The following is a 20339-nucleotide window of genomic DNA, read 5'->3' as shown; positions in this document are numbered from 1 at the left end:
TAGACAGCAGCAAGCTTTAGAACCCTCCAGGATATTCATAGAATCTCTACAGTGCAGAAGGAGGCCACTCGGCCCATCAAGTCTGCACCGACCACAGTCCCACCCAGGCCCCATCACTACAACTATACTTATTTATCCTCCTAACCACCTGACACTAGGGTCAATTTGGCATAGCCAATCAACCTAACCCGCACATCTTTGGACTGTGGGAGGAAACCGGAGCACCCGGAGGAAACCCACGCAGACACAGGGAGAACATGTAGACTCCGCACTGACAGTGACCCAAGCTGGGAATCAAACCCGGGTCCCAGGCGCTGTGAGGCAGCAGTGCTAACCACTGTGCCACCCATATTATGCCATACCCGATCTGTTCTCATAAGGTCATGCACACAAAGGGGCTCTCTGCACGATTCGCCAGCTTTTGCTCAAAATTCATAATTCCCATTTTCTTTTCTAAAATACAATCTGGGGCTATTGAAACTACGTGTGCAACCCCAACTTCATTTGATGGAAATGATCAAATCAGATGATGGAATGGACTAACTCCCGTTTATATGGTATTGTGTTATCTTGACAATAACTGTCACGGGGCGGCACAGTAGCACAGTGGTTAGCACTGCTGCTTTACAGCTCCAGGGACCTGGGTTCGATTCCCGGCTTGGGTCACTGTCTGTGTGGAGTTTGCACATTCTCCTCGTGTCTGCGTGGGTTTCCTCCCACAGTCCAAAGATGTGCGGGTTAGGTTGATTGGCTCTGCTAAAATTGCCCCTTAGTGTCCTGAGATGTGTAGGTTAGTGGGATTAGTGGGTAAATGTGTAGGGATATGGGGGTAGGGCCTGGGTGGGATTGTGGTCGGTGCAGACTCGATGGGCTGAATGGCCTGTTTCTGCACTGTAGGGTTTCTATGATTTCTATGATAACTAAGGCCATGATTTTCTCGGGACTACTTCAGCTTCTGTTGTGGCCCTGAAATGTCCACTTTGCCATATTGGGCCCTGCTCCAGATACAGGAGCTAATGAAAAACATGAATTTTGGTAAGGATCTTCATTCTCATCCCATTATCCGCATTATAATTTTCCTGTTAAGGTCAGAACAAGTGTATATTCACATTCAACCTGTTAATGTCATCACCATGTTCAAGAGTCTCCAAATCAAGGAAGAACGTGAAGAAATGCAGCCAGGTAAGAGTTTCTGTTTGCTCTCTGATAGAGCAGTCGCTCCTGGCAGAGAACACCCCACTTAATTCAAACCCAATTTAGAACAATCAAGATTTGGGGAACTCACGTAGGTAAGCAGCATACTGGAAGATAACCAGTTAAACTCATTAAACTTATCAAACCTGACTTCAATTATCTGGCATCCAAAAAAAATCTGCTCCTTCAACAATACGTACGATGTGGTTTTACATTAATATTTAATAGAACAGCTTGTGTCAAATTCCTGGTGGAACTCTCTCCCTAACAGCACTCTGAATGTACCTACACCTCAGGGACAGCAGCGGTTAAAGAAGGCAGCTCACCACCACCTTCTCAAGGGCAACTGGGGATGGGTAAAAAGTGCTGGCCTAGCCAGTGACGCCCCATAAATGAGTTTTTAAAAAAAATCCTATTTTAGTTCCAGCAAACTATGTGTGGCAGTCAGTAAATGAAATTAGTTGTTTACTTTTGAACATGTTTTGGATTTACTTTACTACAATTAATATTAAATTCACACCACCTAGAAAGCAAATTGCAGTTATAAAACCTATCGGCTGGTCGGGTTAAGGTGACCAAAGCAACATGGATACATTCAGCAGGCACTCAAAATTGAGTTGCGAGCACTGTAATCCAAATACACAATTCTAAACCTGTTGAAGAGTGCACATTAGAGAAAGTCATTGGATCATTCAAGAAGCATGCTGTAAGTGCAGAATTGTATTTTGTTATTACTTCTCACAGCTTCATACAAGGGGACAGTTGACCATGGTTGGCACAGTTATGAAGCTTAGAAACCTACATCGCTAATCAGGGAGCTCCTGGTGCCATTGCATTGAAAAGCAAAGATCCTTCTCATCAACTTCTTCTTTGGGGGAAAAAGGGTTTATTTCCACCCAAACCCTCAGTAATACAGTAAAATTCACTCGAGAATATGGTGTTTTAAATTAACCTAGAGAAATTAAATATCGCCAGGAGTTTGAACTGAAATCAGTGAACACATAGTGGCACAGTGGTTAGCACTGCTGCCTCTTAGCGCCAGGGACCTGGGTTCAATTCCGGTCTCGGGTCACTGTCTGTGCGCAGTTTGTACTTTCTCCCTGTGTCTGCGTGGGTTTCCTCCGGGTGCTCCAGTTTTCTCCCCACGCTCCAAAGATGTGCGGGTTAAGTTGATTGGTCATGCTAAATTGCTCCTTAGTGTCAGGGGGATTAGCAGGGTAAATATGTGGGGTCACGGGAATCGGGTCTGGGTGGGATTGTGGTCGGTATAGACTCGATAGGTCGAATGGCCTCCTCCTGCACTGCAGGGATTCTGTGTCCCATGTAAACATCAGTCTGTTGCATTAGAAAGATAGTTACTTGCAGCAATTTTCCCAATGCCCTAAGGGTTAAAGTGACTACCTGTTGGGAGGTGGTGGAGGGGGAAGAGATTTCTATAGAAACCAATAGGAATTGAATAATTCCTGTGAAATATAAGGTTCACACCATATCTGTTTACATGGCACAGGCCAGGGGATTGTTGACCTTGTGTATTAGACCATCAACTGTCACAATGTATTTCCAAGGCGGCTCTGCCTAGTAGAGTTGCCTGGTAGAAATACCTTTCCCAATTCCAGCATCATCTCGCACATAGATAGCTTACGTCCATCAACTGGCGGCTAGCGGCAAGGCCATGGTCAACTTACCAATTGTCCCTGAATTTCCAAGTACACACTTGTACAGCTCACAAACAATAAAGCATAATTACACTACACTGGGCAATTATTTATTCATTTGTGGGACATGGGCGTTGCTGGCTGGCCAGCATTTATTGTAAGAAGTTTAACAACACCAGGTTAAAGTCCAACAGGTTTATTTGGTCGCAAAAGCCACACAAGCTTTCGGAGGGGCTTGGGGCTCCGAAAGCTCGTGTGGCTTTTGCCACCAAATAAACCTGTTGGACTTTAACCTGGTGTTGTTAAAACTTCTTACTGTGTTTACCCCAGTCCAACGCCGGCATCTCCTCATCAGCATTTATTGCCCATCGCTAGTTGCCTGAGGGTAGTCGAGAGGCAACCACATTGCTGTGGCTTTGGAGTCACATGTAGGCCAGACCAGGTAAGGGTGGCGGATTTCCCTCCCTAAAGTGAACCAGGTGGGTTTTTCCATCAATGATTTTATGGTCATCAGTAGATTCTTAATTCCAGATATTTCTTTTTTATTGAATTCAAATTCCACCATCTACCGTGGCGGGATTCGAACCCGGGTCCCCAGAACATTAGCTGAGTTCCTGGATGAATAATATAGCGATAATTCCAGTAGGCCATCGCCTCCCCTATTGTTGACCCATATGCTACAATTGAATATTCGCAAGAGCAATTTTAAGGCTGCTGTAAAATTTCTGGGAAGAATTAACTGTACAAAAGTGCCTGCATGCATGTGGACAAAATATCCTGCTGTGTGCAGTGTTAGAAGAGCACTGATATCAGAACTGGCTAATTTAGATTTATAAAATACCGTTAAGTCCTGTTTCTCATGGAAGGGGGATTACATTAGTCCAGCAGTGCTCCAGTATGAAGAGTTTCAGCCTGGCTGGCTGTTCTTTTCCCCCCACCTGCACTTTACAGATTGTGGCAGGTGCTTTGAGCATGCTCGCCACTTCAAAGCTCTGCGAGCAGTTGGAATTAATTAGACCTCAGGGAAAAAAAGAGAGCCAAGCTGCAAGACAATGGCAAGTGCCAGGAACACAGGGGTTCTCCAGGCACTTTGAAGTTCATTCAGCTAGACCAAAGTGGTGTTTGGTTTAGAAGAACGTGTCAGGCATCAGTGAAAGGACCACACCAGTAGAGGGTGACGGAAGGAGTACGTTTACTAACACGAAGAGTGTCAAACCCCTTTTAGATAATAAGCACTTTTTAAGTGTGTACAAGGGTTCATATTCTACATACAAGTACAATGACCCTCTTTGTACCAGTTGATTAAAGAGCTCATAGCATATGATTTCAATGTATATTTTTATTAGGATAAGGATGAAAGTCTATTTTCAACCTTTGAACCTTCTTTAGCAAACCTCTTTCCTCCTTTCCTGTTTTTTTTGATGCAGTTACTGACTGAATGTTCAAGCAGACCGTGGTATCTATGGACAGAAACACACATTTAACCATGAGTAATATCGGTAATTGATACACAGATATAATACATATGCTTTGTATATAATTCACACAGCTACATTCATAAGAGTGACAGAAGGAACCAAATCTGCAAAGTGGTGTTAAGTTTAATGACAACTCAACAAAGAACTGAAAAAAAAATTCAGTGAATGTCTGGTGACCTCTACATAACGAAGATCTGCAAATATCCGATGTCTTTTCCCCACCTTGTGAAAGGCAACCAAGCCACCAGCTTTAATCCAGCACAATTAAGGATCTCATGCACTCTCTTCCATCTTCTTCCGTCGGGAAAAAGACACAAAAGTCTGAGGTCACGTACCCCAACCGACTCAAGAACAGCTTCTTCCCTGCTGCCATCAGACTTTTGAATGGACCTACCTCGCACTAAGTTGATCTTTCTCTACTCCCTAGCTATGACTGTAACATTACATTCTGCACTCTCTCCTTTCCTTCTCTATGAACGGTATGTCTTGTCTGGATAGCGCGCAATAAACAATATTTTTCACTGTATACTAATGCATGTGACAATAATGAATCAAATCAGATCAAAAAACTAGCCACAATTTGCTCATCCCTCCCAGCTTCTGTCCGCCTTCCCAGAATTATCAGAACTGTGTCCATTTTGAATTTATATACAAGTTAGAAATGAGAAATATAAGTTAGTTCAGAATGTGAATATATGGTTTAGAAACACAGAAAAACTACAGCACAAACAGGCCCTTCAGCCCCACAAGTTGTGCCGAAACATATCCCTACCTTCTAGGCCTACCTATAACCCTCCATCCTATCTCGCCTTCCTGCATCCTCAATGCTGAAATCAGGAATTATCCACGGATCAAGACACACGCTTGAACACAAATTTTCCCTTAGCAACTCAGAATTCTGCAATTTCTCACCTTTGTTTTTTTAAAATTCATTCCCAGGATGTGGGCCAGCATTTATTGCCCATCTCTAATTGCCCTTGAGGTGGTGGTGAGCTGCCTCCTTGAACCGCTGCAGTCCATGTGGTGTAGATATACCCACAGTGCTGTCAGGGAGTGAGTTCTAGATTTTGACCCAGTGACAGTGAAGGAATGGTGATAGTTCCAAGTCAGGATGGGGTGCAACTTGCCAAGGGGAAGCTTGTCGGTCGTGGTGGCGTTCCTATGCACCATCTGCCCTTGTTCGACAGGCTGGTAGTAGAGTAGTGAAGTTATCCTTGGAATCCTGGCCAGCAATTAATCCTCAATCCACATCACAAAAAATATTATCTGCCCATTATCACATTGCTATTTAGGGAAGTTTGTGTGTATTGGCTGCCATGTTTCTTGTGTTACACTTCAAGAAGTACTAAGTGCTCTGCAACATTCGGTGGACGTTGGAAGGCGCTATATAAATACAAGTCTTTTTCTCTTTGGTAGAGTTTGCGGGATAGTAAGTTTACTCTTCCTCTTGTAACTTGCAATTCTATAAGCACCGTTAAGATAGTAAATCTTCACAAGAGCCTTATCAAACCACAAACTGACATTGAGCCAAAGGAGATGATATTTCAAAAGGGAATTGGACATATGCAGAATAAGATGAAGTAGGCCATTTGGCCTTTTTAGCTTTCTCTGCTACTTAACAAGATCGTGACTGATCTTCTAACTGCAATTCCACCTTCTCACAATATCCCCACGTCCGGTAATGTCCAAAAATCTATCAACTTGTCTTGAATATACTCAGTAACTGAGCATTCCCCAGCTCTCTATAGCAGAAAATTGCAAAGATTCACAACCATACCAGTGAAGAAATTTCTCCTCTTCCCGGTGCTGAATGGCCGACCCCTTTTTCTGACACAGTGACCCCCATACTTGAAAAGGCAACATTTTCAGAGTGAAGGGGCAAGAGCAGAAAATCTTTCAAAAAGCCAACACAGACAAGAGGGGCTTAGTGACCTCTTGCCCCCCCCTCCCCTCAAATCATTCCAGTTGGTTCTCTGACTAATTGACCAAAAGCTTGGTCAAAGAGGTAGCTTTTTATATTCTATTACACTCTGTAGCACTTGGGGTGAATAGGATCAAAGGTTATGGGGAGAAAGCAGGATTAGGCTATTGAGTTGGATGATCAGCCATGATCATAATGAATGTCGGAGCAGACTCGAAGGGCCAGATGGCCTCCTCATGCTCCTATCTTCTATGTTTCTATATTTTAAGGCCGTTCTGAAGGAGAGTTGGAGAAGTGGCTAGATTTAGGCAAGGAATTCTAGAAATTAGGGTCCAGGTAGCTGCAGACATTGTAGACATACCGAGACTACTTCTAACAGACCCGTTATAGAGCAACAGAAAGTTGGGTACATACCACCCCTCTTCATTGTAAGCAGTTTAGAGTAAGTGGGAGTCAGTTAGCTGAGTTGGCTGGATGCTGGTTAGCGATACAGAGTGACATCAACAGCATGGGTTCAATTCCCGTACCGGCTGAGGTTAAAGGTCAAAGATGTGCGGGTTAGGTGGGTTGGCTATGCTAAATTGACCCTAGTATCAGGGGGATCAGCAGGGTAAATATGTGGACTTACAGAAATAGGACCTGGGTGGGATTGTGGTCGGTGCAGACTCAATGGGCCGAATGGCCTCCTCCTGCACTGTAGGGATTCTATGATTCATGAAGGCCCCTGTCTTCCCAATCTTGCCCCTCGCCTGAGGTGTGGTGATCCTCAGGTTAAATCAGCATCAGTCAGCTCTCCCCCTCAAAGGGACTATGGCCACTTTACCTTTAGAGGGAGAAAAATAGTTTAAGCAGAGAGGAAGAATCGTTTTAATTCGGAAGATAAGCAGAGTGGGTGTGATATGTAAATACCAAAACAGGCAAGGGATGTGTTTCTTATTTGTGTTTTAAACAAACAAAATAAAGATCCTAATGATGGAAACAACGTATAGAGATACAATCGTTGTGTCTGGCCATTCAGATGCTCTGCTGGCCTTTCATTTTGACAGTCATACAGAAAATATTATTTCTTGTAACTGCTCCAAAGGGTTTAAATATTATTTAAGTACTGGATAGTGTGCTTTTTTGTGTTTCAAAATGGAAATATTGATTGGAGAACAGTAAAATAACGGTGAATTCCATAAAAATAGTTACAAAAGTCTCAATTAAAATTGAAATAGGCATTATGAAAACAGAATAGTAGTGAGGGTTAGGGTTAGGGCTAGGGTTAGGGTTAGGGCTTGGGTTAGGGTTAGGGCTAGGGCTAAGGTTAGGCTTAGTGTTAGGGTTAGGGTTAGAGTTTTGCTGGGGTTCCTTGATGCCAGCAAGGCATCAAATGCCAACACATCAGTGCAAAAGATAAGACTGAAGCATTCACAACAATCATCAGCCAGAAGTGTCGAGTGGATGATCCATCTCGGCCTCCTCCGATGATGGATCATCATCGTTCAAATGCTGCCTTGATGTCTGAGGGCAGTCATTCTCACCTCACTTCTGGCATTTAGCTCTTTCGTCCATGTTTGAACCAAGACTGTAGTGAGGTCAGGAGCCGAGACCCTTGCAGAACCCAAACTGAGCATCCGTAAGCAGGTTATTGCTGTGTAATCGCCATATGATAGTGTTGTTGATGACTCCTTCCATCACTTGACTGATGATCGAGGGTAGACTGATGGGGCGCTAATTGGCCGGGTTGGATTTGTCCTGTTCCGTGTGTACAGGACATACCTGGGCAATTTTCCACATTGCTGGCCAGTGTTGTGACTGTACTGGAACAGCTTGGCTAGGGGAGCGGCAAGTTCTGGAACACAAGTCTTCAGGACTATTGCTGAAATACTGTCAGGGCCCACGACCTTTGCAGTATCCAGTGCCTTCAGCAGTTTCTTGAAATCATTCGGAATGAATCGAATTGGTTGAAGACTGACATCTGTGATGCTGAGGACCTCCGGAGGAGGCAGAGATGGAGCATCCACTCAACACTTCTGGCTGAAGACTGTTGTGAATGCTTTAGTCTTATCTTTTGCACTGATGTGCTGGACTCCTCCATCATTGAGGATGGGGATAATTTGTGGAGTTTCCTCCTCCAGAGAGTTGTTTAATTGTCCACCACCATTCTCGACTGGATGTAGCAGGATTGTAGAGCTTAGATCTGACCCGTTGTTGTGGAATTGCTTAGCTCTATTACTTGCTACCCATGCTGTTTGGCACGCAAGTAATCCTGTTGTGTAGCTTCACCAGGTTGACACCTCATTTTTAGGTACGTCTGGTGTTGCTCCTGGCATGCCCTCCTGCACTTGTCATTGAACCAGGATTGGTCCCCCAGCTTGGTGGTAAATGGTAGAGTGCGGAATTTGCCAGGCCACGAGGTTACAGGTTGTGGTTGAGTACAATTCTGCTGCTGCTGATGGCCCACAGTGCCTCATGGATGCCCAGATTTGAGCTGCTGGATCTGTTCGAAGTCCATTGCAGTATAGTGCTACACAACACGATGGAGGGTATCGTCAATGGGAAGACGGGACTTTGTTTCCACAAGGACTGTGCAGTAGTCACTCCTACTGATACTGTCATGGACAGATGCAGGGACAGGCAGGCTGGCAAGGATGAGGTCAAGTATGCTTTTCCCTCTTGGCTCCCTTACCCTCTGCCGTAGTTCCAGTCTAGCAGCTAAGTCCTTTAGGACTTGGTCAGCTGGCCAAGTGGCTACTGAGCCACTCTTGGTGATGGACATTGAAGTTCCCCACCCCAGATTATATTTTGTTCCTTTGCTTCCTTCATGTGGTGTTCTGGAGAACTATTTCATCAGCTGAGGGGGGGAACAGCACGTGGTAATCAGCAGGTTTCCTTCCTCTTTTTGACCTGGTCCAGTAAGACTTAATGAGGTCCAGAGTCAATGCTGAGGAATCCCAAGGTAATTCCCTTCTGGCTGCGCTGCCAGCTCAGCTGGGTCTGTCCTGCCGGTGGGATGGGACATACCCAGTGATGGTAATAGTGGTGTCTGAGATAGAACATAGAAAAAATACAGCACAAACAGGCTCTTCGGCCCACAAGTTGCGCCGGTCATGTCCCTACCTACCTAGGCTTATATATAGGCTTACCTATAACCCTCAATCCTATTAAGTCCCATGTACTCATCCAAAAGTCTCTTAAAAGACCCTATCGAGTTTGCCTCCACCACCACTGACGGCAGCCGATTCCATTCACCCACCACCCTCTGAGTGAAAGACTTACCCCTGACATCTCCTCTGTACCTACTCCCCAGCACCTTAAACCTATGTCCTCTCGTAGCAGCTCTCGAGATGTTATCTGCAAGGTATGATTCGGAGTATGACTATGCCAGGCTGCTGCTTGACTAGTCTGTGAGGCAGCTCTCCTAATTTTGGCACTCGCCCCCAGATGTTAGTAAGGAGGACTTTGCCAGGTCGACAGGGCTGGGTTTTTTCACTGTCGTTTCTGGTGCCCAGGTTAAAGCTGAGTGGTCCGTCTGGCTTCATTTCTTTGTGAGTTCTTTGTAGTGGTTGAACACAACTGAATGGTTTAGTGAGCAATTTCAGAGGGCAGTTAAAAGTCAACTACATTGCTGTGGACATTAGTGAACCAGATGGGGTTTTAATGACAAATCAACAATAAGTTTCATGGTCATCATTTTCTTTTGAGTTTAAATTCCACCATCTGCCATGGGATGGGGTGGGATGGGTGGGTGGGATGGGTCGGGGGGGGTGGTTTGCATGGACTAACAAAGACAAGGAGGGCAATGTGGAAGGAGGACTGTGTAAGGCCGGGGGCGGGGAGTGTGCAAGAGCTCACAATGGCAGGCAGAGGAGCAAGGAGGTGAATGAAGATGAAGAATGGAAAGCAGAGTGAGCAATGGAAGGCAGAGTGAAGACTGAAGGGATGGAAGCTGGACCCTGACAAGGCCGCATGAAAAGCTCACAAACAAGGGGGTTCATAAACCTCACTGTCTACGTGAAGGGGATGGGTGAGTACTCCAGAGGCAATAGGTAGAGGTCCAAGCAGGGCATGGGCACCTAGCAGGTGATGGGGTATGGGGGTTGAATCGAGGAACAGGCTTCTTTTCTGAGGTTGCTAGCCTTTTCCCCCTGGATTACTGACATCCTGCAGAGTCTGGTGAAGACAGGTGGGCTGGAGGTAGTGATAGGTTGCTGGACTGGTATTTTAAATATGGCAACGGAACTTTCAAACCCGCCAGCTGATGGTGGGCAGATGAATCAGCCATCGGCCCACCAGGAGACCTGGGAGTGGAACTCGCCTGTGTATAATTAGTGATGTTCCAAAGCGCGGAATCTGCCGCGGGATCCCGCCATTCTGGTTGGAGAGACAGGTGGCGCCAGAGCCACCCACCACATTATAGGGAAATTCTCCCATTTTAAGAGCAAGATTGAGAAGAGATCATTAGGAGAGTGAGAAGAGACCTTTTGGATCAAATCCACGCCATTAAGAATCTCCCCAGCCAACTCTCGTGTCTTCCACTTAAGAAAACATCTCCGTAATCTTCAAACCACTTCTTCTCACGTATTCTTTACCGCAAGATTTGATGCTTCATCGCGTCCAATGGCTTCTAAAAAAGGTTACGATGTTTTTTATAATTTGTAGGAATTATCACTTGAGATTTGGGTAGGTCAGATTCTTGCTGTGAAAATAATAGAATCTACAGTGCAGGAGGTGGCCATTTGGCCCATCGAGTCTGCACCAACAACAATCCCACCCAGGCCCTATCCCCGCAACCCCACATATTTACCCTCCTAATCCCCCTGACACTAGGATTAATTTAGCATGGCCAATCAACCTAACCCGCACATCTTTGGACTGTGGGAGGAAACCGGAGCACCCGGAGGAAACCCACGCAGACACGGGGATAATGTGCAAACTCCACACAAACAGTCACCCAAGGCTGGAATTGAACCCCGCTGTGAGGCAGCAGTGCTAACCACTGTGCCACCCAGTTTCATTTGAAGAGCCAAAAGGTTTTCGGGTAGTCGCTTTTAGAACAGGTGGCTGGTATTTGTAGGTTTTCTTTGAATGAACCACTCCGGTGGAATCTGATCACAAAGAGGCACGTTGCAAAGCTTCACTTTCACTCTGGTCTTGTAGCACCAGCAGGTGAAGTAAAACATGAAAGCTGGTTTGTTCTTCATTTGTGTGCAGGATGTCTGACGAACCCCTGCCACAGTATCTGGTGTGCAGCTACCAGACACCACAGCATAACCAGTGACCACTAACAGACACACAGGCCTTTCATACTTACTGGGGTACCACATCTTCCCCACCCCTTACCCTTTTCTCCTTGCTGGAACCAGACACGGAAAAAATTCCAAATAATAACTGGAACATGTACTTAACAACTTCCAATCCACTTTGAAACAAAATACTTGAAAAGTAAAAACATCAAAAGATTTTTTTCCTTAAGAAACATGTTGATCTTGACTAAGTATTATTTTCTGGCATTACCTTTTTATTTTACTTAGATATTCAAACAAAATAACAGAAGCACTCCAAAGTGGGGGCACATCTATGCAGAATTTCCATTTGTTTTATTGTAAAACTCTTATTAATTTGGAACAGTCTTTTACACGATTAATAAATTCAGATCATTCAATTTTCCAAAACAAAAGAAAAGCAAAAAAAAAAAGCACTTCCACAGATCAAAAAAAGCAATCAATGATATTTGCCTCGCGTTCTTTGAAGTTAATATGAGGCCACGGCACTGCTTACATCTTTCCTCTTCTTAACGCTTCCCTGTAATTGGAACAAAATAAAAAGTGAACAAAATCTGCACTTGGTCTAAAAATTACAGCTACTATTTAGTGAAAATATGTAGAATTCAAACTCGGTGTTCCTTAGTCTGTAAAAATAACAAGTTGTGATAAAGGTATGGAAAAGATGCAACAACCTTTCACTGTAATATCATTCAGTAAGCTTGAGCAGACCCAATTGCAATTAGAAACATCCTCATCGTAAACACTATACGGCAATGTGTCTCGAGCCGGGATCTTTCCTTCAATGGAGTGAATTTCTTAGAAACACCAAGTAATATATATGGAGTAGTCCAATAAAAGAATCCATGGGAAAAGAACACCAAGTTCTGCCCTTAATCGTCACTAATCGTACCAACACACAAAACATGTAGAGTGAACCAAATCTTCCTGTTTTGAACCTGAAGCTGATAGCATGTGAAAGACGCTCAAATCCTCTGAAAGCAGCAGCATTAGGGCAGATGCATCGAGTCTAAGATGTAATTTTTGCTCACTTAGGTGGCTATTTCGATTCTCTAAGCTGGTGGTTTTTGCTCTCAGAGTGTTTATCTCACAGCCATCATGAGCGCTCCTGCGTTTCAGCCAATTGCCCATGGTTCAAGCATGAACATGGACAGTGATTGGCAGTGGGATATTTTAACTCACCGTGAAAGGGAGGTTGCGAGATTAGAATGAAACTCGCTCATGCCCTCAGCTGAGATCCAAGCAAGTTCATGCAGGGGCCATTGGGCAGCAAATAGAGAAAGGAGTATTGGGAACCGATTCTGGCGTCCCCATCAGCATCCCAGCTAAGACCTTACCAAAACTGAGGATTAAAACTTTGACCCTCTTCTGCAGCAACCATTTTTGTTTTTTTCAAAAGAATCAAAATGATAACTATTCCTCAGGCATGCATCACAAAGGTGTAAACTGAGTGCTTTCTGTAATATATTATTTTTCAAACTGCTTAATATTTGCATAAGTTCATAAGATATAGGAGCAGAATTAGGCCATTCGGCCCATCGTGTCCGCTCCGCCATTCGATCGTGGCTGATATCCTCCTCATCCCCATTTTCCTGCCTTCTCCCCATAACCCTTCAACCCGTTACCAATTAAAAATCTGTCTAACTCCTCCTTAAATTTACTCACTGTCCCAGCATCCACCGCACTTTGGGGGAGCGAATTCCACAGATTCACAACCCTTTGGGAGGAGTAGTTTCTCCTCAATTCTGTTTTAAATTTGCTGCCCCTTATCCTAAGACTATGACCTCTCGTCCTAGAATGCCCCACAAGAGGAAGCATCCGCTGCACGTCTACTTAATCCATACCTTTTATCATCTTGAATAACTGCATATCTTATTGCAAAAAATCATCCAGTGTAAGAGACAATTGAAGCCTCAACATCCTTGGTACATGGAACAGCTGATTCCTCCACAACTCAGATGTAGAGATGAACACAGTTGAGTGATTGCAAAGTGGGTGCCTGAACCTGACGCTAAAATTCGGACAAGTTCAAGGGCCAGGAGAGTCAATGGAAATAGGGGGAGGGTGGGGGTTTCATCCTGAGAAGGGGGCTGAGGGGCAGAGAGAGAGAGAGAGCTGATCAGAATGTGAGATTCTGAGGGGCATAGAAGAACAGATACGATAATAAATTGTCCGACAGAACCAAAACCGTTGTAACTCTGGCAATGAGCTCATTAAAAGGAATGTGATCAGACATTTCAGATTGAACAACTTTACAAAGAGGACTGAATTAATTATCCAGGGCGACGGCGGAGATGGATTGCACCAACAAGTTTAAGAGGGAGGTTGGGCAATCTTCTAGCGAAGAATTGAGGGATTTGTATTGTTCTTTTAATCTTTGTGGCCAGTCAAACAGACCCACAATGGTTTCACCAATCCTGTGCGAGCCTATGTCATGTCTGTGCTTGTAGTGTAATCATATTCAGAAATCATTAAGAAAAGAAAGATACAAACAAGAGTGAAATTGACTGATTTTAGCCAGTGGTATGTGGCATTCAATTAATCAGAGCCGGCTAAACTCAAAGATCTGAACAGATCAAAAATCAGCTAACTGAAGACCGCAGTAAACTCCCACCAGCATTTCAACAGTGACTCTTGCAATGTATAACCTGCAAATGAACCTTTCTGACCCACACCATGGGCTGAGAGTTCTATATATAACAGGTGTGCTGGGCTCTGGCAGACCTTAGGTTTGTGAATACGACTACAGCTATTAAACACCATCCCACTGGCACAGAGCTGTTTTTGAAAGTACATAGTCAAATCTGGGATGAGCCAGCAGCCTTCCATCGCATCCAAACAACAGAAACTTGTCCAGCCCAGAGGCTGAAGGATTGGTGAATCGCCAAGTTTCACTCAGAGCTAATTCCAAATCTTCAGCTGTGCCTCCATTTTACCCAAACATTCAGCATTAGACCTTGAGCTGGGGTTTACTCTCCCCATTAATATAAAGGACCAAACATTCGTTTCCATTGTCCCTCAAACACCTTAAAACAATGATGTTTCTGCAACATCAAGCCGGGTTGTGAAATGGAGTTGAGAGATTGTGGTCCATCAGACAGCAGTGTTTTTGGCTGGGGCTCCAACAGTATTTGCAAAAACATTTGAGGAATGGGCTATTGTTGATTTAATTTCAATTCTTCAATCCAAAGATCTGCAGCTTCAGAAACACCATTTAAACACAGCTCTACTTTGCTCTAGGGAGACTACATCCATCTCTCAGATATTCATCAATCCATCTCCCATTCCCCATGTACTTTGACATATTGTTCAGGTTAATGACCTGTTAATTTAACCAGCACCTGTCAGTATTTGAGGCCAGGTCATTGAGTGTCTTTAAGAAAGAAATAGATGGGTCTTGATTAATAAGGGAATCAAGGGTTATGAAGAGAATGGGGATGAGAATCATATCAGCCAAGATTGAATGGCGGAGCAGACTTGATGGGCTGAATGGCCTTATTCTGTCCCTATATCTTATAGTCTCCGAGTATTAACATGTATTACCTGGCATGGTTTAAAACATTGGCTTTATTATGAAGTGACCAAAAGTGACAAATAACCAAATGTTATCCTGAATCATCTATACCATTTACCAAATAGTTTTTAATGTTGATTATACAACAGTATAGTCGCACTGATAATGAACTCAACATTCCAGGGAGTGCAAACCCCACCACGCCAGTTTGAATATTTGAATTCAGCTTTTTTACCCAATCTGCAAGGTGACCACGAAACTGCTCGATTGTTCGAAATCTCTAACTGGTTCACCCCCTCCTGCCACTGCCACCCCTCACTCACACAGAGAAAACTCAAACCCCTCTCCCCCACCTCACTCACACTGAGAAAACTCCCCCCCTACCTCACTCACACTGAGAAATCTCAGCCCCCTCCCCTCCACCTCACTCAGAGAAAACTCAGCCCCCCCTCACTCACACTGAGAAATCTCAGCCCCCTCACACACTGAGAAATCTCAACCCCCCTCCCCCCTCACACACTGAGAAAACTCCCCCCCCTCACACACTGAGAAAACTGAGCCCCCCCCACCTCACTCACACTGAGAAAACTCAGCCACCTCCTCCCCCCACCTCACTCACACTGAGGAAACTCCCCCCCCCCCCCCGACCCCCTCACCTCACTCATCCAGTTCTGGATGAGCAGATGGTTCCACCAACTGAAGCAGTTGTCTTTGGTATCCTGCATGAATTGTGTTCCCCAGCTACTGACTGCATCCCTCTTCCAAGTAACCGACTGGGTCTGCAGCAGAGAGTTAGTAATCTTATCATATTTGACCCTGAGCTAAGCTTCCAACCACACTTATGTGCCATCATTAAGGCTGCTTACTTGCACTGATGTAACACTGCCAGACTGTCCCCCATCAGCTCATTGGCTGATGAAATGCTCATTCATGCCTTTGCGACCTCTAGACTTGTAACACTTCAGGCCAATCACCCACGTGCCACCCTCCGGAAACTTGGGGCAGCAGAGCTTGGACGGCCTTGCGTTCTAACTTGCACCGGTTTGCATTCGCCCATCACTCCCGCGCTCACTGAACTGCACTGACTACCGATTAACCAAATCTCCATTTTAATATTCTCATCCTTGATGTCAAATCCCTCCATGGCCTTGTGCCTCCCATTTCTCCAATCATCTCCAGCTCCACAATTTTCTCAAGCCTCAACACACATCTAAATCTGGCCTCTTGAGCATCCCCGGTTTTATTGGTGGCTGTGACTTCAGCTGCAGTTTCTTCATGAAAACCTCTGCAACTCTGGAGCTCTTTCCTCTTCGAATACACTCCTTAAAACCCACTTGTCGGACTAAGCTTTTGGTCATCGATCATTACATCTTTTTTTGATGGCTAGTGTCAAACTTGGCTTCATAATACTCATGCAAAGCCTCATTACATGAAAGGCACTACATAAATGCAAGTTATTGTTGATATCCTTCAGGGAAGGAAACTTGCTTCTTTACCTGGTCTGGTATCTCTGTAATTCCAGTTCCACACTGATGTGGTTGACTCTTAACTGCCCTCTGAAGGTAACAAAGAACAAAAAAAAACAAAGAACAGCACGGGAACAGGCCCTTCGGCCCACTAAGCCTGCACCGGTCATGTTGTCCTACCTAGACCAACCGTTTGTATCTCTCTATACCCCATCTGTTCATGTGCCTATCCAGATAAGTCTTAAATGTCACTAACATGTCTGCCTCAACCACCTCAATTGGCAGTGCATTCCACCCTCTATGTGAAAAAACTTCCCCCGCACATCTCCACTGAACCTTTCCCCCCCCCCCCCCCTTACCTTGTGTCCCCTTGCAATTGTCATTTCTGCCCTGGGAAAAAGCTTCCAACTCTTCATCCTATCGATGCCCCTCATAATTTTATAAACTTCTATCAGGTCGCCCCTCAGCCTCCATCTTTCCAGCAAGCCACTCAGCTGTGTCAAACACTGCAATATTCTGACTGACCTGATGGTTCACCACTATCTGCTCAGGGTAGTTGGAGATGGGTGATTAAATGCCAGTCTTGTCAGTGTTACTCACATTCTGATAATGAATTAACCAAAGTTATTTTGATATTACAAAGGGGAGGGCTAGTCAACTTAATGACAAACTGTTCACGGCACCCATTTTACATATTTCTGTATTGATTTTAATGCAAATGGAAAAATATTTTCCTGGGTGGCACAGTGGTTAGCACTGCTGCCTCACAGCGCCAGGGACACGGGTATAATTGCGGCCTTGGGTCACTGTCTGTGCGGAGTCTGAACGTTCTCCCCGTGGGTTTCCTCCGGGTGCTCCGGTTTCCTCCCACAATCCGAAATATGTGCTGGTTAGGTGCATTGGCCATGTTAAATTCTCCCTCAGTGTACCCGAGCAGGCTCCGTGGTGTGGCGACTAGGGGATTTTCACGGTAAGTTCATTGCAGTGTTAATGTAAGCCTACTTGTGACTAATAAATGAACTTTATTTTTACTTTTAAATAATAAAGTCAAAGCACACCAGGAATCAATTATGAATCGACAGATGTAACAAATTTGCAAAAACCCAACTTTATGGGCCATACCCATCAGGTTAGTTTGATTGTTAAATGTACCAATGGAGGGTGGTAGGGACCAGAATCTCACACACCCAATTCCTGATCGCACCCTGGTGGGCGCGGACAAGTGCGAGTTGGAAGTCAGTCACAGGAAAGGAAAATCATCGTCACTGCAGGCCATTCTCAAGTACCTGCTAGCAGACAGCAATAAACCAACATTGACGGGTGACTGGATTCAGGTCTGCAGCACACCCCCCTGGCTGTGAAAGGTAGGTAGGTGTAGGAAGAGAGGCAGGGAAGACAACCATCAAAAGAATGAAGCTAACAGTTGAATCGATCACGTGAGAGTGTGTGCAAGAGAATGGGCGAGCGGAAAAGTGCACGGCGGTATTTGAGTGAAAGATACAAACAGCAAGTTACTCTGAAATGCTTCCTGTACTTTTTGTGTTATTTGACACGAGAGTTTGTAAGCTGATAGAATTATTATAAAACAAGTCCAAGTTACCTGGCGATTTGAACCATTTGGGAACTTTACTCGGGTCAGCTGGAACTGACCTAGAACTTGCTGCATCTGTCACGGGCTGCTTCCTCACTTCATCCTTTTCCCCACCCTTAGCAGGGGGGTGAATTGCTGCTTCAGAAGTCAGTGAACTAGTTGAAGGAGTTGCAAGTCTGGGGATACAGCTGAGGAGGATGGAGAATGAATCATTAGAAACTGCACAGAACTTGGACACCACTTTCAAGCTGAAGGGTCCTTTCAGCCTCACGCAGAGTTCTCTCAGAAACCAACCACCATAAACAAAGGGGATTCTGTGACCCAGCGGTAATTAGCTAATCAGAGAGTCTCAAATCTGCAGGGGTTAAATCAAACAGACAAAAGCCAGTAACACTAATCACAATCCACTTCCTGCCTACCATCGTCTCTTCAACTGCCCTGTTTCTCTATCTGATCTGACATGGCACCACATGCATGTCACCTGACTGTTGACAGCATTTGATGTTCTGCTGCTAAAATACTTCCTGAAAAAAATACAGGCAGGAGGTCCTGTTGAGCAGACTAAGAATTGTTCACAGTTTGACTTGCACTAAACATATTTGTTGTGGTCTTGTGCTGTGAAGAAACAAGAAATACCCTTGAAGCGCCCATATTTATCAGGTGTTTATGATGCAGTTGTTATTGCTTGCTACATCAATGAAAAGGTGTCAATGACAAAGCAGCAAGAAACCGATTTCCACACTCTAATCCCAAGACAATGCTGATTCCCCAATTTATTTGTTGTAAATGTGGGTTTTGTTAACTCTCAGCTGCCAATTTAAGTGTTCAATTGAGAAGGAAAGGGCGAGAGTGTTGCTCACTTGTCTCTGGTTTCAGGCAGATTAGCCTGTTGCTGCAAAGCACTGATATCAAAGTTCTGGAAGAAATAATCTATTGTGAACATTTCTAATTCCCAGCTGAGGACCACTGGCAACAAAATGGTCAGCGTAGAATTCAAAAGAGAAACAAGTTCCCCTTCTGAGCAGCGAAACAGATCTCTCCTCCTCCTTGCTCGAGTCTTTCATCATCCCCAGGCTGAGAGAGTCAGTGAATAGCCTGTTCCAGGCCTCTGGCAACGCAACTCTGAAATCATTTGCTGGAAGAGTAACGGTGGGGGAGACTCGGGAATTGCTCTCGCTCAGCCTTCGCCGAGGAGACAGGGTGGCTTCAACCGAGAACCTACATCCTGTTTCTTGCTCTGTCCTCCACACCAGCACGCCACTCAAAACAACCGTGGACCTTAAAAAAAGAATGGACACTGAGGTCGATACGGCTCTGCGTGTTGTTCTAAGCTCGTGCTGAGGTCGATACGGCTCTGCGTGTTGTTCTAAGCTCGTGCTGAGGTCGATACGGCTCTGCGTGTTGTTCTAAGCTCGTGCTGAGGTCGATACGGCTCTGCGTGTTGTTGTAAGCTCGTGCTGAGGTCGATACGGCTCTGCGTGTTGTTCTAAGCTCGTGGGCACGCACTTAAGGTGAGAGGAGGAAAGTTCAAGAGAGATGTGAGGAGCAGGTTTTTATTTTACAGAGTGGTAGGTGTCTGGAACGCGCTGCCAGGGATGGTGGTGGTGGAGGCAGATACAATAGCATAATTAAGGACTCCACGCACCTCGGACATTCTCTCTTCCACCGGGAAAAAGATACAAAAGTCTGAGGTCACGTACCAATCGACTCGAGAACAGCTTCTTCCCTGCTGCCATCAGACTTCTGAATGGACCAACTTCGCACTAAGTTGATCTTTCCCTACACCCTAGCTATGACTGTAACACTACATTCCGCACTCTCTCCTTTCCTTCTCCATGAACGGTATGCTTTGCCTGTATAGTGCGCAAGAAACAATACTTTTCACTGTATGTCAATACATGTGACAATAATAAACCAAGTCAAATCAAATCAAAATAGGGGCTTTTAGATAAGCACATGAATATGCAAGGGATAGGGGGATATGGACTAAGGGCAGGCAGAAGGGATTAGTTTAATTTGGCGTCATGTTCATCACAACATTGTGGGCCGAAGGGCCTGTTCCTGTGCTATGTTCTTTTGAGGATAGCATCATCAATACCACAGCCACAGGCACTGCAAATACATACACCAAAGCAGTGACCAAAACAGTAAGTAGTCTCACAACACCAGGTTAAAGTCCAACAGGTTTATTTGGTAGCTTTCGGCACTCACCTGATGAAGGGGCAACACTCCGAAAGCTCATGCTACCAAATA

The 20339-nt window shown here is 44.9% G+C and overlaps 1 protein-coding gene across 5 annotated transcripts in view; it reads right to left on the bottom strand.

The window, feature by feature from the left end:
* Nucleotides 1-4025: 4025 nt before the first annotated feature.
* The window catches only part of aspscr1 (ASPSCR1 tether for SLC2A4, UBX domain containing), a 240170-nt gene continuing 223856 nt past the window's right edge, over nucleotides 4026-20339 (bottom strand). For 2 of the 5 annotated variants that reach the window (XM_078225723.1, XM_078225725.1), the window contains 2 exons: nucleotides 18096-18274; nucleotides 11810-12035 (listed from right to left, as the gene is read on the bottom strand). In XM_078225723.1, the coding sequence (XP_078081849.1) occupies nucleotides 12025-12035; nucleotides 18096-18274 (190 nt within the window). In that variant the 3' untranslated portion in view covers nucleotides 11810-12024. Of the gene's footprint in view, nucleotides 4310-11809; nucleotides 12036-18095; nucleotides 18275-20339 lie in introns of those variants that run through there. The other 3 variants (XR_013499185.1, XR_013499186.1, XM_078225724.1) reach the window with 3 other exon arrangements.

The sequence above is a fragment of the Mustelus asterias genome, chromosome 12 (assembly GCF_964213995.1).
Source record: "Mustelus asterias chromosome 12, sMusAst1.hap1.1, whole genome shotgun sequence".
Classification (NCBI taxonomy): domain Eukaryota; kingdom Metazoa; phylum Chordata; class Chondrichthyes; order Carcharhiniformes; family Triakidae; genus Mustelus; species Mustelus asterias.
This window is presented reverse-complemented; position numbering and strand designations above follow the sequence as displayed.